The sequence below is a fragment of the Myodes glareolus genome, chromosome 6, assembly GCF_982192425.1.
Source record: "Myodes glareolus chromosome 6, mMyoGla1.1, whole genome shotgun sequence".
NCBI lineage: Eukaryota > Metazoa > Chordata > Mammalia > Rodentia > Cricetidae > Myodes > Myodes glareolus.
Window position 1 is genome coordinate 50,205,395 of NC_142031.1, and position 16,356 is coordinate 50,221,750.

General features: G+C 43.0%; 1 protein-coding gene across 4 annotated transcripts; it reads right to left on the reverse strand.

Moving 5' to 3' along the window:
• Positions 1-5,527: 5,527 nt before the first annotated feature.
• Positions 5,528-15,829, reverse strand: LOC125404116 (uncharacterized). Of its 4 annotated transcripts, XM_085690802.2 has the most exons (5): positions 15,628-15,829; positions 11,782-11,908; positions 11,535-11,592; positions 9,169-9,242; positions 5,528-8,888 (listed from the first exon to the last, which is right to left on the reverse strand). In XM_085690802.2, the coding sequence occupies exons 1-5, from the start codon at positions 15,811-15,813 to the stop codon at positions 7,891-7,893; spliced, it is 1,443 nt and encodes a 480-aa protein (XP_085546928.1). In that variant the 5' UTR covers positions 15,814-15,829; the 3' UTR covers positions 5,528-7,890. The 4 variants fall into 4 exon arrangements, with proteins under 4 accessions (XP_085546928.1, XP_085546927.1, XP_048295823.2 ...); XM_085690801.2 differs by having other exon boundaries at positions 7,945-9,242; positions 15,664-15,829; XM_048439866.3 differs by having other exon boundaries at positions 7,945-9,242.
• Positions 15,830-16,356: the final 527 nt, after the last annotated feature.

Consider the following 16,356-nt stretch of genomic DNA (forward strand, 5'->3'; position numbering starts at 1 on the left):
TTTCCCCAAACTCGTTACTGTTTCTTACCACCTGGGCTTTTGACAGTTCTTACACCTCCAGCTCTATGTTTAATGATGGTCCCTGTAATAACAGCTGAGTGGTTAACTGGAAATTTAAGCATGACATTGGAGATATAGAGAAGTTGGTAAAGCACATAGGAAAAAGAGAAAAAGGGAGAGTATATGGAGTTTTTGGCACAGGAGAGTTGAGTACAGTGATGAGATTTTTATTTCTCTGGAACTGGAGGAAGAGTGGCTGATCTTAAGGGAGCAGGGCCCTGTTTGAGTTACTGTATACGAGGGAGTATCTTGAGCTGGAAGAGTAAAAGGTTTAAGGTGGTGTAGGTGAATCCAATGAGGGAGTCCCTTGAGCTTGGCAGCTGGGGGAGTTGCAAGAATTACTTTAAAGGGCCCTGCCATTTAGGCAAAAAGGGTGAGGGGTATTGATCTGGGGGAGAGAATAGTACCTTATCCCCTATTTTAATCTGCGGTGGGCATGAACTGGCACATGGTTGAGGTAATGAATAGTCGATAAAATCCCGTAATAGGGAGCAAAGATGGGATAACAGTGGAGTAAGCAAGTGATCAGGAAGGGGAGAGGTTTTAGGTAAGAGGCTGGGAGTTAAAACTTGCCTCCCATACATGAGCTCAAAGGGAGAGATGAAAAGGGAGCTTTTGGGAAGAGCCCTATGTCTAAGAAGGGCCAGAGGCAAAAGTTTTAACCAGTCAAGGTGAAGCTCCTGTGATATCTTAACAAGAACATTTTTTAAGGTACAGTTCATTCTACCTTCCCTGAAGACTGAGAGTGGTATGGGATATGAAAATGCCAAGGGATGTTAAGAACCTTAGACAAGTGGAGAGGTGAGTGTCAGGGTCATTCCATGTGAAGGCAAAGATGTTTTGAGATTGAGAGCTGAGAGGAAGAGAGAAAAAAGCATCCTTGAGGTCTAGAACTGAGAAGTGGGAGGTTCCTGGAGGAAAGGTGGGAAGAAGCATGTGAGGATTAGGCACTACAGGAAGAAGAGGGACCACTGTGGAGTTAATGAGCCAGACTTCCTGAACCATGCGATAGGCTCCCTTAGGTTTGTTAACAGCAAGTATAGAGGTGTTAAAGGGAGAAGAGGTGGGACGATGGAGCTTCTTTCTTAGGAGGTCAGAGATAATAGGCTTAAGTCCCCTAAGGTTCTGGAGAGAGAGGGGGTAGTGAGCTTGGGTAATGTACTTAGTAGGGTCTTGTAATTGGATAATGATAGGAAAATAGTGTTTAGCAACAGAGGGGTTTTGGGTGTCCCAGACTTGGGAGTTCACCTGAGAGGCTGGTAGAGGAAAAGACACATTGGTGCTGTGGGATGAGACTTGGGAGGCTCTCCCGCTCCGAGCCCCTCTCCTGTGGTTGGGACCCTGAACTGGGTAATTATCTGGTGCAAGTGAGAAGGAAACATAGAACACGCAACGAACCTACTTAGGGGTTTATTAGAGGAGGAACGTACAGGCCTGGGGAAGTCAGTGTGCAGAGAGAGGAAGATGGTGCATTCAGCTTTCAAAAGCTGCCTAGTGCATGTGCTAGGGTAATGGAGAATCAATCCCACATCAGTTATGTTTTAAAGGGGTATTTATTTGGGGGGGGGTAAAACTTACATATACCATAAACCGTCAGGAAGGGAGCCTAGTCGCTGGAGCAGGAACCGGGAGCAGGAGCCGGGACCAAGCACCGGAACCAAGAGGCCCAGCCGAGCTTGCCGCTCTTCTTTTAAAGAGAAATATACCACGCCCCAGTGGGCTGGTATTTCAGCGGCTATTGGCTGACCGGGCAGAAGGCGCTCCGCAACACTGTGGGCTCGTGCTTCAGCAACTATTGGCTGAAGCAGCGGAAGGTACTCCTGCAGCACTAGGGGGTTGATGTGACTACATTATACACAGATGACAGGATTCATGCATGCGCACAGTGGCTTAGCTGAGTCATATGTGGACGATATAATCCACGCTGCATGCACATGAGTCACGCGGGGCCCTTTAACATCTTCGGGGAACATTAGGCACTTCTGCCTGAGGGCTTGTTATGACCCCTAGAATCCAGAAGTATCTTATGTGGCTGAAATCATTATAACTGACTCATGATAATCCTTGCTAAAATTCCATGTTAAGTGGTCAGGAAACAAAAATGTTTCCTGAAAATGTCATCGAAGAGCTACGGAGATGGCTTCAGAGTGCTACTTTTTCTAGTTTGCTTTCTGTTGTAATAAACCTGTCAAAACAGAACAAAAAGAAACAAACAAAAAGTCTGGAAGAGGAAAGGATTTAGGTTAGGGTATTTTACTGCAGAAACAGAGAATAAACTGACATACTGCTGGAGGACCCAGGTTTAGTTCCCAGTACTCACGTCAGGTGACTCACAACTGCCTGGATCTACAGGGATCCAAGCCCCTCTCTGGTCTCTGATACCACATACACATAAGCAAAAAAATGTTATTGACTTTCAAAGGGTGAGCTTAAACTGGGTTTCAACAGGTAGTACCCTTTTTTATGATTCTGACTCATAGAAATTAAGAACAGCACAGCTCATGTTAACAAAAATAAAATTTGTTATATCATACAGCAGTATGAAACAATTAAGCTATTCAATATATCACCAAATAGATGATTTTGTCCAACTACAGGTTAATGGAAGTGAGCTCGTCATTGCAAACAAGGGATAGACAGTTTCACCAGAGTCAATCTGAGAAGTTTAGACCTTGACCTAGACTTTCAAAACTGGAATTCATGGCTTTGATGAAGAAAAATATTTCAGGTTGAGTCAATATGAAGTAGATTTGGAGTTTAAAATAGAATGGTGCTCAAGGGAAGAAAAATAATATACCCAGTGCACTGGTGTAAGCATCTCTACAGACAGTTTCTATTAGATGTCTTTATAATCGGTTGTGTTTAAAATTTTGGTGGTTCTCTAAGAGGAAATTCATGGTTGAGTTGGAGGAGGGATAGAGAGGGAGAGCAAGGAGATATCTTGATAGAGGGAGCCATTATGGGGTAAGGTAGAAATCTGGTGCTAGGGAAACTCCCGGGAATCCACAAGGATGACCCCATCTAAGACCCTTGGGAATAGTGGAGATGGTGCCTGAACTGTCCTCCCCTGTAATCAGATTGATGATCACCCTGTCATCATAGAACCTACATCCAGTAACTGATGGAAGCAGATGCAGAGATCCAAAGCTAAGCACTGAGCCGAGCTCCTGGAATCCAAAGAGAGGCAGAAGGGATTATATGAGCAAAGGGGCCAAAATCATGATAAGAAAACACACAGAGACAGCTGACCAGAGCTCACTGACTATGGATTAGAGAACCTGCATAGGACCAAACTAGGTCCTCTGAACGTGGGTGGTGATTCTGTGACTTGGGCAGTCTGTGGGGCCACAAGCAGTGAGACCAGGATTTATCCCTAGTGCTTAACTGGCTTTTTGGAGCTCATTTCCCTATGGAGGGATACATTGCTCAGCCTAGATACAGGGTGGAGGGACTTGGCCCTGCCTCAACTTGAAATGCTAGGCTTTGTTGACTCTCCATGGGGGGCCTTACCCTTTCTGAGAAGTAGAAGGGGGATTAGGTTGGAGAAAGGTGCAGGAGTGGGAGGAGGGGCAGGAGAGAGAACTGTGGTTCCTATGTAAAATAAAAAAAAACTTAAATAAAAAATTTAAAAAATATATTTTGGTGGTTCTAAATCTCTTTAAAGATTGCTGTGAACAATCCCCTTACCCTACCCAAACACACCTGTAAAAACAAAAAACAAAAAAGCAAAAACCAAAAAAGAATGTTTTATAAACCAAGCTTTAAGGCAGTTTTACATGGGTAATTTTCCAGATTTAGCACTGAGAAGCAAGTGCTAGAAACTCAAGGTTATACATCATTTTGGCCTTCACAGAAAAATTTGTCTTTGACAAGAATGCCATAAAATATATATTATTTTCCCCAGGGGCAAATTGGTTCTCTCTTCCTTACTTTTTTTTCCCCTTTTCTTTTCTTTTCTTTTCTTTTCTTTTTTTTTTCTTTTTCTTTTTCTTTTTTTTTTTTCTCTTTTTTTGGACACAGGATGTTACTGCGTAGATTTAGACTTACCCGACCTGGAACTGGCTGCAGAGAACAGGCTGTTCTCAAACTCAGAAAGCTCTGGCTCTGAGCTCTGGCTCCCAAATGCTGGGGTTGAAGCATGATACACTACCATGCCAGGCTTTTCAATGATAACTCAAGATTTTATTAGCAAAAAGGACCAATGAGACCATTGGGCAGGGGGGATGGCTTGTTTTCCATAATTCTCTTTCTAGTCCGCTTCAATTTGAACATATTCAGCTTAGCCTCAACTCAGATTTGAAGTTCAGTAACCTAGGTGGAGTACTCATTTTCAATTTATGAAATCATTTCAGCTTGAGTTTATGGAAGCAAACATTACCAAATTTGAAGAGCATTTGTATTTACTGGAAGGCAGTGTTCAGGGCATTGTTGGAAATACTTGAGTAAGTTATAAAAGCTAAAACCCATCCAGATGAATTCACACTCACAGGAAAGTCCTGTTCTATGATGAGACACGAGACACACCTGAAAAACAGTTCTGGTCTAGCGATGTGGCTTTGGATAAAGCACCTGCCACACAAGTGGGAGGACTTCCGTTAAAATCCCCCGGAGTCGAGTAAACATGAGATTCCAGCAACGCTGGAATGTAATCCCAGCATTCCTGTGACCAGATAGGAGAACCCCAGAAGTTCACGGGGTGGCTATCATATGCAGCAGATACAAGAGTTCCCGCCTCACTTAAGGTGGAAGGTAAAGACTGACATCCAGAGCTGACCTTGGACCTAGACACGTGATCTGTAGTCTATGCGTGTTCACACACAAAGGCCTTTAAAAAGTAGACAGTTCTCAATTAGTAGCAGGGACCAAGACCAAACAAGCAAACAAAACCCGATTCTGTACATGTCTTTAACATTTTTTTAAATTGAATACATTTTGCAAACTGAAAAAGAGAAAAACCCATCTTTGAACTAATGAGCTCATGTTAGTCAGGGTTTTCCAAAGGAATAGAACAAAGGAAATTATTATAGAAGGCATTACTAGATTGTTGTATATAATAGAGGCCGGTGATCCAAAAAGGGCTGGCTGTACATCAAGGAAGAAGAAAACTTGGTAGATGCTCACTCCAAGAAGCTAAATGCCTCAGGAGCCCCAATCTGAGGCTAAAAGTTTGGAAACTCCTGGAGAGTCACTCAAATTGAGTCCATGTTGAGGGGAAGAAGGAAATGGAGCCTGGTACCAGCACAGGATCATAGCAGCACTGACAGATGAACTCAGCCGGAAGGAAAGGCAGGTGTGTACCTGCTGCCTTTTCCTGAGACGCCTCTGGAAAGTTGCTGGAAGTTGTTGCCCACATTAAGTGTGAGTTTTCCCCTCCAATCACTGTCCCACATGTCACTACTGTGGAAACTTCCCCATCAAAACACACAGGTGTATTTCACCAGCCAAGTGGATAACAGAGACCAACCACTCCAAGTCCATCCTTCATTAATTTAATACCCAACAACATCCTACGTTTTACAGAGTTTCTAAAGAAAGACAATAAGGTATTTCATCTAACATAATTTTCATATACAATAGAAAACATATTGTTTCCTTAGAATAGGTATCAAAGTCCCTTGAGGAAACTTTATTAATTGATTATACCATAATGAAATATGACAATACATAGCAATACCAGTACTGGCATTAACTCAATAAATATAATCCATGGTAAAGGAAGAGATGAAAGAAAACATGACCAGTTTCTTAACATATGTGTGCACATGTTTCAGCTTCATTTCCTGTTGTAGTGACAAAATATCCAGGTAAAAAGCAAGATAAAGTAAAGGGGGGTTCTTGGCTCATAACTTCATCACTATGAGGAAGCCAACAGGACAGAAACTTAGAGCAGCTAATCACATTACATCCACAGTAAAAAACAACAACAACAAAAAAAACAAAAAAAAAAAACAGCAGAGAGCAATGAATTAATGCATGTATGCTTGTACTCAGTTAGCCAACTTTCTCCATGTTTATACACTCCTGGTTCCCAGTCAGGGAATGGCACTTCCAAAAGTGGGTGAGTCTTTCCACCTTGATATCCAATCAGAATAACTGCACAGTGGCGTGCTCAGGGGCCCATCTCACATGTAGTTCTAGATATTTTTTTAAAGAGGGCTATCAACAATAACTATCACACTATAAAAATAAGCTCACATATTCTTTTTGTTTGTTTTTGAGTCAGGGTCTCACTATGCATTCCTGGCTGTTCTGGAGCTAACCATGGAGACCAAATTGGTCTTGAACTCATCGAAGCTCATTTGCCTTTGCCTCCTGGTGCTGGGATTAAAGGAATATGCCACCACACCCACCCCAGCATATATATTCTTAACAAAGTAAGACAGAAAACAGTCAGAGTATTGTGAGGCCCCACAGCTATCCCACACTTCCGCGTATCCTTTTCTGGCGTCATTTTGTATGTCTTCATCTTCAGCAAGCACTAAGCATCTTGATTTTTAAAATTTTAATTTAAAATAAATTTTGGTACAAAAACGTTTGTAAATAAATAAAAGCATCATACCCCTAAATTAGATAGCTCTTTACCTTGAGAAGTGACCTGGAATTCCATTCTTGAAGAATCTGAGCTATTTATTACCCTGCTTGGACAGAGTTGTAGCTTCCTATGGGCTTTGAGCACCAGACATGGTGATACAAAGAAAACCCAGGGACAGTCTTCTGCTCCCCTTGTCCTAGGGCAACGTGTTGCTGCTGTTGCTAAAACACTGACCAAAGTCAACCTGAGGAGGAAAGGGTTGATTTTGGATTGCACTTTACAGTTCAGCACTGAGAAGGCCAGGGTAGAATCTCAAGACAAGAACTTGGAAGTAGGTTCTAAGTGGAGACGATGAAGGAAAAGTGATTATTAGCTGGCTCCTTCCGGCTTGCACAGCCTGCTCTCTTACACAACACAGGCCCACTCCCTAGGAGTAGCACCACCCACAGTAGCCCTGTCACATCCATCATTAGTCAAGAAAATCTCCATAAAGTTGCCTGCAGGCCAATCTTAAAGGAAGCAATCCCGCAACTGATCCTCTTTCCAGATAACTCTAGCAGTGTCAAGTAGACAGAAAATAACTGGCACATCTCCTTTGCTGCAATGCAGCTTCATTCCTCTCTGGTAGTGTTGAGCCCCACTCCTGTAACAGTACCTGTTTGTAGTTAACACAAGGGCACAAGGGACCTGGAGAAAATGGGGATTGGTCAGGGCATGCGTGGGTGCCTTAGCCTGCAGTTCAAAGGAATGGTTGCTCCTCCTGGTAGAAGGACATTCCTTTGTTGAGCCATGAGATCAGTAGAACAGGAAGCAAAAGTTTGTGAGTTCCAGGGATGATTCCCCTGCCCTGACTCCTAGACCCACGAGAGAAATATTAGATGTCAAATTTAGAGCAAACTGAGAATCCTGTCCCAGTACTGTGAACTACCACCAACTCATTTGTGCTATAACTATATTTCGGAAGGCCATGCCACAATTCAATCAACCAAAATTCTTCAGAATATAGGGAACAAGGTTTAAAAAAAAAAGATACTACCTATTAATCCTTGCCACGCTGTTTAAGCAAACTTCAGAGAATTATGCCATGCCACCATTTACAAGAGATTCACTTAGGAATAAATAGTTCCTTTATCTGTTTTAAATAACAGTGTAATATAATTTTTGAACATTTCCTCCAGGTTATGTAACTTTTGGAGCATTCTGCATAAATTATTTGCATTGACTTTTTATAATGCACATTTGTAGTACTCCACTACCTGAAGAATTTCACAGAATTTGAAAACTATTTCTTACAATCTTCAACTTTCTGATGTCTCTGTACAAGTTTTGATATTGGGTGCATTCTTAGTTTGTTCCTTTACATTTGCTAATTTAACAATATGATTAGTGGCAGTCCTCACAACTTCATATTGATACTTGCTTTCTTCCCTAAACATTGTCAAGTTATATTCATAGACGGGACACGCAATAAGAAGGCATTTCCGCATTCTATACTTAAGAATTCTCTCTAGTGTGGGTCTTTTCATGTATTCTAAGGGAACCACAACGAGTAAAGGCTTTCCCACACTGCTTACATATGTAGGGTTTCTCACCGGTGTGAATTTGTTCATGTCTTTGACAATCACCCAAAGCAGGGAAGGCTTTCCCACACTGCTTGCATGCATAGGGCCTTTCTCCACTGTGAATCCGCTCATGGCGTCTAAGAGAACTGTAACCACTGAAGGCTTTCCCACATTCCTTACAGTCATAGGGTTTTTCCCTAGTGTGAATCCTTTCATGGCGCTGGAGAGAACTCTGTATAGTGAAGGCTTTCCCACATTCCTTACATTTGTAGGGCTTCTCTCCAGTGTGAATTCGCTCATGTATTCGAAAGGTACCAGAAGAGATGAAACCTTTCCCACACTGTTCACAGACATAGGGCTTCTCACCACTGTGAATTCTTTCATGATTTCGAAGGGAAGTGCGAGTGGTGACGGCTTTATTACACAAGTTACAGACATAGAGCTTCTCTCCCGTGTGAGTCCGCTCATGTACTCGACAGGTACTGGAAGAAATGAAACACTTCCCACAGTACTTGCATACATATGGTTTTTCTCCACTGTGAATTCTTTCATGCCGAGGAAGCGAACTTTGACCAGTGAAAGCTTTCCCACAATACTTACAAATGAATGGTTTCTCTCCACTGTGAATCCTGTCGTGGCGTCGAAGGGAACCGCGACTAGGGAAGGCTTTCCCACAGTGGTTACATATGTAGGGCTTCTCACCAGTATGAGTTCTTTCATGTCTTCGAACCTTACTTGAAGAAGAAAAGGCTTTTCCACATTGCTGACATTTATATGGTTTCTCTATGGTGTGGTTATTGTCATGCTTCAGAAGACATTCAGGATACATCAAGGCTTTCCTATATTCCCTAAATTTATAGAGACTGTCTTCGTACACCTCATACCCATATGGTCTATGTCCTGTTTGACCAGGGTTATGCATACTTAGGGGGGGAAGACCAATAAGTATGTCTTCACTTAAATTGCTTTCACACAGCTTTACTCCATGAGGGGTTTTCTTGTTCACAACAGTACCTGGAAACTGGTTGAAGATTTTCTCACATTGTCTACCTTCACTAGGTCCATACAATAATTCCACCACTTCATTTCTGTGAAAAGTAGAAGGCACATTACTCAAATTTTGTTTACAAGTTACCTGTTAGAAGAATTGTTCATATTGCACCATTAGAATTCTTTAACATGGGTAGGGCGGTGGTGGCACACACCTTTAATCACAGCCTCTTGGGAGGCAGAGGCAAGTGGATCTCTGTGAGTTTGAGGCCAGCCTGGTCTACAAGAGTTAGTTCTAAAACATGCTCCAAAGTTACAGAGAAACCCTGTCTCGAAAAAAAAAAAAATCTTTAACATGAGCTAAATGTTTTACTAGTTTTTTTTAGAGGACCTCTATATGTGAAGATACTGGTGTGTGGATAAACATGTTTACCAAGTAAATGATTCTGCCCATGTCATTATGATTACTTATTTATTTATTTTTCATTATTCATTTGTGATGGAGAGTCTTGCTTTTTGATCTGATGGTCAAGCTGGCCTTGAACTCATTATCATCGACTGCTAGAACAATAATTAGTCAGTACTGAAGGTGCTTCTCTACAACATAAATGCTCTCTTTAAACAAAGCGCTTCCAGAAAACACTCTTAGAATTTGAAATATTTGCATATATGCATGCTATGTTGAAGATAAGAGCCAGTGACCAGTGTAAAGAAGAAATTCCTTCGAAGTTTTAAATTATTATTACTGGATAAGCAGGGAGAGGGCTGTGAGAATGGCAGAGGATGACTGTGGTGTCTCCTTTTACTTCCATCTTTATTTGGACTCTGGAGTTGAATTCAGGTTGCCTGCCTTGGGCAGCAAAGAGCCTTTACCCACTAAAGCATCTTGCTGGCCCTTTCTTCATTTTTGTTTTTTAAATATACTGCACTCTCAAAGTTCAGAAGGTAATGTCATACTATATATGTTTCGCTTTTATTTTTTATTTAAACTTAAGAAAATATTTCTTTTTATTTCAAACAAACTTTAAAGATTTGTTTTACTTTTAATTGTGTGTGTCTGTGTAGGTATGTGCACATAGTGTGGCATCTGTAGAGGCAAGAGCTCAGATCTCCTGGACCTGGATGGAGTACAGATGCTTGTGAGTTGCCCAATATGGATGCTGGGACCCAAACTCAGGCTCTAATCAAAAACAGCTTGGGTGATCTTAATCCTCAGGCCCCTACATCTATGTATGTATGTATGTATGTATGTATGTATGTATGTATGTATGTATGTATGTGTCTATCTATCTATCTATCTATCTATCTATCTATCTATCTATCTATCTATCTAATGTCTCTGTGGGTGTGGTCATAGGTGAGTGGGTGAGAATCCATGCATCTATCTATCTATCTATCTATCTATCTATCTATCTATCTATCTATCTAGTGTCTCTGTGGGTGTGGTCATAGGTGAGTGGGTGAGAACACATGCATCACTACCTCAGTGTAGAAATGGGAAGAAAACCTACCAGAGTTGGTTCTCTTGATTCACCACATGTGTTCAGGGGATGGAACTCAGGTCATTAGGTTGGTGGCAAGCACTTTACCTACTGAGCCATCTCATCGGTCCCTACTGTGTGTTATGTGGTTAATGTTATGTACACGTGGTGTGTCATTAGAAGGTCAGGTGAGAAGACCAGGCCCCTCTCCTAGCCCTTTCAATCTTACCCCTGAGATGGGGACCTCATATTGAATACGGAACTCATACCACCTGTCTCACCGCCCCCCCCCCCCCAGCTAGGCTAAGAGCCAGCAAGCTCTAAAGACAGTCCTGGCTCCACTTTTATTCTTAAATGTGGGTGAACTCAGGTATTAATGCTCACACAGCAAGTATTCTTACCACCTGACCCATCTATCTGTCCAGACCACATCATTTTTTAAAGTAATTTTGTCTATGAAACAAATTTTGTGTACACTAGATTATCAGAAGGTCAACCATATTGTGTTGGTATATCATATGTCACCAATCCTCTATGAATTTTTATAAAATTATTTGAGATTTAGTTATTTTAAAATTGGGCATATTTATTTGGTTGGCCTATTTGTAAAATTTCTAGTCATTGCTATATTCTCAAAAACATTTTCCCTTTCTCTTGTTCTATGTGCACAGGTGTTTTACAGGCAGGTCTGTATGACACCTACATGCAGTGCCTGAGGAGGCCAGAAGAGGGCGTCCAATATCCTGGGACTGAAGTTTCACACGGTTCATAACCCTCTGGACATGCTGTCAATCTAATCTAATCCTGGTCCTTTAAAAGAACAACCAGTGCTATTAACTACTGAAACATCTCTCTACCTTTGATTCCCACGTTCTCAAACAGCATTCTCATCTGGAGGGGGCAGATTACCTTAGGGTTCTCCTATAATGTTCATTGTCTTCAATCCTCTGGCCTTCCTCAGTTTGTCCTAAAATGCAGAGGAGGAAAAAATCATGATGAAGTCTACTTATAATATTCTGTAAGTTCATGATATCACATATCTAATGCCTGGCGTATTCACCACATTCCCCTTCATATCCTAAAGCACTGAAGGGCACTGGGGAGTGAGGCAGATTTGTTCTCTCACTGTTAACTGAGGAAATAACCTCGTCCTTACCTATAGCAGCAAGGTTTTTGAAGGTTTCCTGCATCACATCTGTGTAGAGTTGCTTCTGGGAAGGATCCAACAAATCCCACTCCTCCAAGGTGAAGCTCACAGCCACATCCTCAAAAGTGAGACAGTCCTAAAACATCCCACAGCAGGAGGAAGAGTAAGATTCACAGCATTGTAACGCAGATGGACTCTGTAGGAAGTCACAGGGTTCTGTGCCCTTCAAAGGTCGTGGTACTCTGTTCACCACACAACTCTCCTTTTACCCAGCATTTCTTGTATTGGTCGGGAACTCATTGTTAAAGAAACAACAGGATAGGAACAGAAACACCAATAATGCTGCTGGATCCATTTTTTTTTTTTTTTTGGTACACATAGACTCTCTCACAATAGTCCTGCCACTTAGTGCACACACAGCTAACACTAGCTATCATCAGTCAGTCCACATATCCTTAGAAATCACTGGTGTATTTTTGCTGGTGTCGCGATATTGCTCTTTGGGTGAATCTTAGCAGGGTCCGGAGTTAAAATGTATCCATATAGTTTCTGTACACAACATATTGTTTGCTTAAGTTCCCTCTAAATGTTTGAAAAATTCCAATATTATCACCAGAGGGAGACCATTCGATTCTCCCCCAAAGTGCCATCTGAAAGATGAATCTTCATTGAGTTGGTGTGATAATATTTATCACTTTTTTCATAACTTGTTATTTATGGAGTTTAATATATTTATTATACACTAATAGAAAACTTTGGGGAGGTTATTCCTGGTTTCTTACAAAGTAACCATGGGAATTATGGAGAGGAATTTACTAAGGTAATAATAAATATTACTTAAGAAAAATAGAAAATGCCAAAAAAAAACCCCAATGAAATAATGGGAATCGTGCCACAAATTTTAGATGGAACTCAAATGAATTCAAGATGCCACCACCTCCCTTTGAAAAGGTTACTTTTGCCAGGCAGTGGTGGCATACGCTTTTAATCCCAGAATAGTTTCAGGACAGGCTCCAAAGCTACAGAGAAACCCCATCTTGAGGCCTCCCCCACCCAAAAAAAGAAAAGGTTATTTTTTATTCAAGTACCACAAATAGGAAATCAGAGGGGGAGCCTAGGTGAGACGAATACCGGCCACCTGTCCCCTGCGGAACAAGAGAAGGTGGGTCCTGTACCCTTTCCCACCAAAGTGGCCCCTTTCATTACTCTGCAGCAGTATTCAAGTGGCAGAGCCCCATCTTCTCTGGGCTGGGTTAATAAACAGCCTGTTGGTCCCAACCCCTCTTCCCTGAGTATCTTGGAGAGGAGAATGCAGCCAGAACAGGAGGATGAAGGTTTGTTGCTGGTAGCAGCAGCAATGGTGGGTGTCTAAGAATGAGCACAGAACAAAAAACAATACAGATGTCCAGAGGTAGCTTGTGAACAGAGGGGAAAATGGTACCAGAATGGGGGGCAGGGAGGAGCAAAAGAAGAGGGGGTAAGGTTAGTTCTTTAATGCCCCACTGGAGGAAGGGGAATAGCATAAAGTAGGAACAGAAGCGGTGAGTTAGAGCCCCATCTGCCACAGCTGGAAGCTAGAGACAGCTCACCTCACCCTGGAGATAGGTGGTAACTCCCATCTGTCACTGCAGGTAGGTCCCAGGTGAGGACAAGGTAGGTGGCACCAATATCTGCTCTACTTATAGTAGTCCAAGGGACTTATCCAACCTAGTGAAGGATCTAGGTAAGGTGAAGCAGAAGTGACTGAGAATCCTATCTGGTGACAGTTTGGTGTGGAGGGAGGGAACATACTGGGATCTAAGCAACCCCTGCACTGACCACACCTGGTGCTGCCAGGTCAATGGGGCTTGTCAGAATAAGATGGGGCTGAGGCCCTTTAAGTCCAGGGAATGCTCCCAGGACCCTCATTGCAGTGGCTCTCAAGCCACGGGTCCCATATCATTTATCCTGCACATCACATTGGAATTAGGAGTCACAACAGTAGCAAAGCAGCGACAAAATGATTTTATGGTTGGAGGTCACCACAACATGAGGCTGTATTAAAGAGTGGCAGCCTTAGGAAGGTTGAGACTCAAGCCACTATATTAGGGGAACTACCTTTCTGGAGAGCGAGGTCATGCACAGACACAGACAACAAAAGAAGGATGTATCCCTTGGATGAGCAGTGTTAATAAATCTGAGGCTTGGAGTCAGCTAACAAGGTAGCTTCAGCCCAACAAAGCCCATTGAATCAATCGGTAAGCAAATCTTTAGAGCAACAGTCAGTGTCCATCCTAAGAAGACAGCTATCATCAGTCTTTACTCTAGAGACAGCCAATCCATTGCAGCCACATCTCAAGAGCACTGGTGGACATCCATCCATCCCCATTGACTGGTTGGTGCCACACGGAACAGTTATGGATAGTATCTCTGACACAAATATCCTCAGAGGTTAGTTCTGCGTGGAGCATGGGTTGTGGCAAGGGAGACTACAGAATACAGTGACCCTGTCCTCTGTCACATGAAGCAATGGTTTTCAGGTGACTGGGAGCAGACTTAGAGACTTGCCACGACTGGGGTAAATAGAACACAAATGACCCAGGAGAGAATTAGGTGCTTCAGTTGCTCACTGTAGTGTTCCAGCAACTCAGTCAGGTTTGAATTTTTCCCATCATTTCTTGACAAGAGTCAAAAGGAAAAAAAAAAAAAAAAAAAGACTCCAGAGCAAACACACATGTATCCAATCCAGTGTACATTTTGCCAAGATTTGGTCAGTAGGAAAGCTCTGATATTCTACAAACTCAGTATGCAATCGAATACCCAGATAGAAAATATACAATACTCCCAAGGCTGGAGGATTCTAATTTTTGAAAATCTAGAGACAAGTATTTCCTATTTCCATGAACTTCAGCTTAAGGTCATTAAAAAACAAAACAAAAACAAAAAAACCTGTTCTCTCCTCTGTCCTTTCTACTTAAAAAAAAAAAACCACTTTATTTTAAATTTTGCGAATGTCTGTATGTTGCACGTGGTGCATGCATCTGAGTGCAGGTGCCTACCGAGGCCAGAGAGCTAGGGCCCTTCTGGAACTGAGGTTTCAGGCTGTTTTGTGCTATCTAACATGGATATGGGAATCAAATGAGTCTTCTGCAAGAGCAGAGTTGTTGTGGAATATTCCTTATAATACACACAACCTTTCCATGATGCTCACCCAAAGAGCAGGATGACCCGAGGGGAAAACCCTCATCCCTTCCCTTACACCTCCTTTTTACCCCATTGGACTTAAAAACATAAACATTACGCCCATTTCTGCCTAATTACTGGGTTATCGCTATTGCGATACTTTTCACAGCCAAGTCTTCCAATTAGCACGCAAACTTAAAACCACTTGCACGAACTAACGGTCAAAGGACAATAACAATGACGTCAGAGAGGAGCGCAAGTCTCTTCTTCCAACAGCGCAGCTACTTAGGATTCTTTCTACTGAGCTGGGCAGTGTGGGGGGACGCCTGGATACGGGAAGATCTGAAGGTCATAGAGTTCAGATTTGTGCTTTCTGGGGAGGGAACTGGAAAGACTTCCCGGAAAACTACCGCTGCAGCACAGAGCCAGGCACCCAGCCCCGCAGCAGCTCCCGCTCACGGCCCCACATAAAGGCGAAAGCTCTGCCCAGGACCCTCTGGCTGTCACCACAACGGGAGGAGGTCTGGTCTTAGCGAGGGCAGAGCTGCAGACAAGAAGCCAGGTTTTGGTAAAACGACAGATTCCCGCCGCCATGGAGCAGAGGGGCTGAGCGCTCCCGTGAGCCCCAGGGTGCACCCCCGTGGACTGTGGACTTAACCCGGGGAGAACCGCACACCCCAGCCCCGCGCTCACCATGTCTCCGCCTGCGACTGCCTGCGGCGGCCTCACCTCCGCTCCTGGGGTCCGAGCTCTCCCGACTACCGAGACTGAGACCCCAAGATTTCCTCCGCTGACACTAGGACGGCCGCGCCAGGAAGAAAGATGGCGGGTAAAGAACTTCCGCCTCTGAACTGACAGCTCCCCCAACCTCGGGCACATCTTATATCTGCTTCCTAGGTTTCTAGCTGGCTGGAGGCCTGCTTCTGGTTGACCATTAGAACTAAACGGGAGGACTCTAATGCTGACAACACACCACTATTTGCAAAAAACCAGGAAAATCAAGCCAGCACCTTGCAGCTGAGAGCCATTAAGCGTCCTAGCCAGTTATGAACCCTGTAATATCAATATCGACCTGCCAATCATGACACACCCATTGGTATAATAGTGGAATGGGAGCTATGGTTGCAACAAACTTCTTATTGCATTTAAGCTCTCTCTCCAGGAAGGCACTCAATGGGTGATAGTGTAAACTTGCTCAAAAGCCCAACGCTGGGGAGGGCATAGGCCCCGAGCGAGAACTGATCTGTTGTTTTGCTTCGTGGACATAATGTCAGGCTGCCTTACAAATATCTGTGTTTATGCTCATACATGAGTATGATCTCAGAGATCAGTGCTGGTCAGGGAAGCGTCTGTTTGCAGCGGTTGATACTACAGACGCTGAGAGTAAGTGCTGTCTGTTACCCATCCAAGGCATGGAGAATA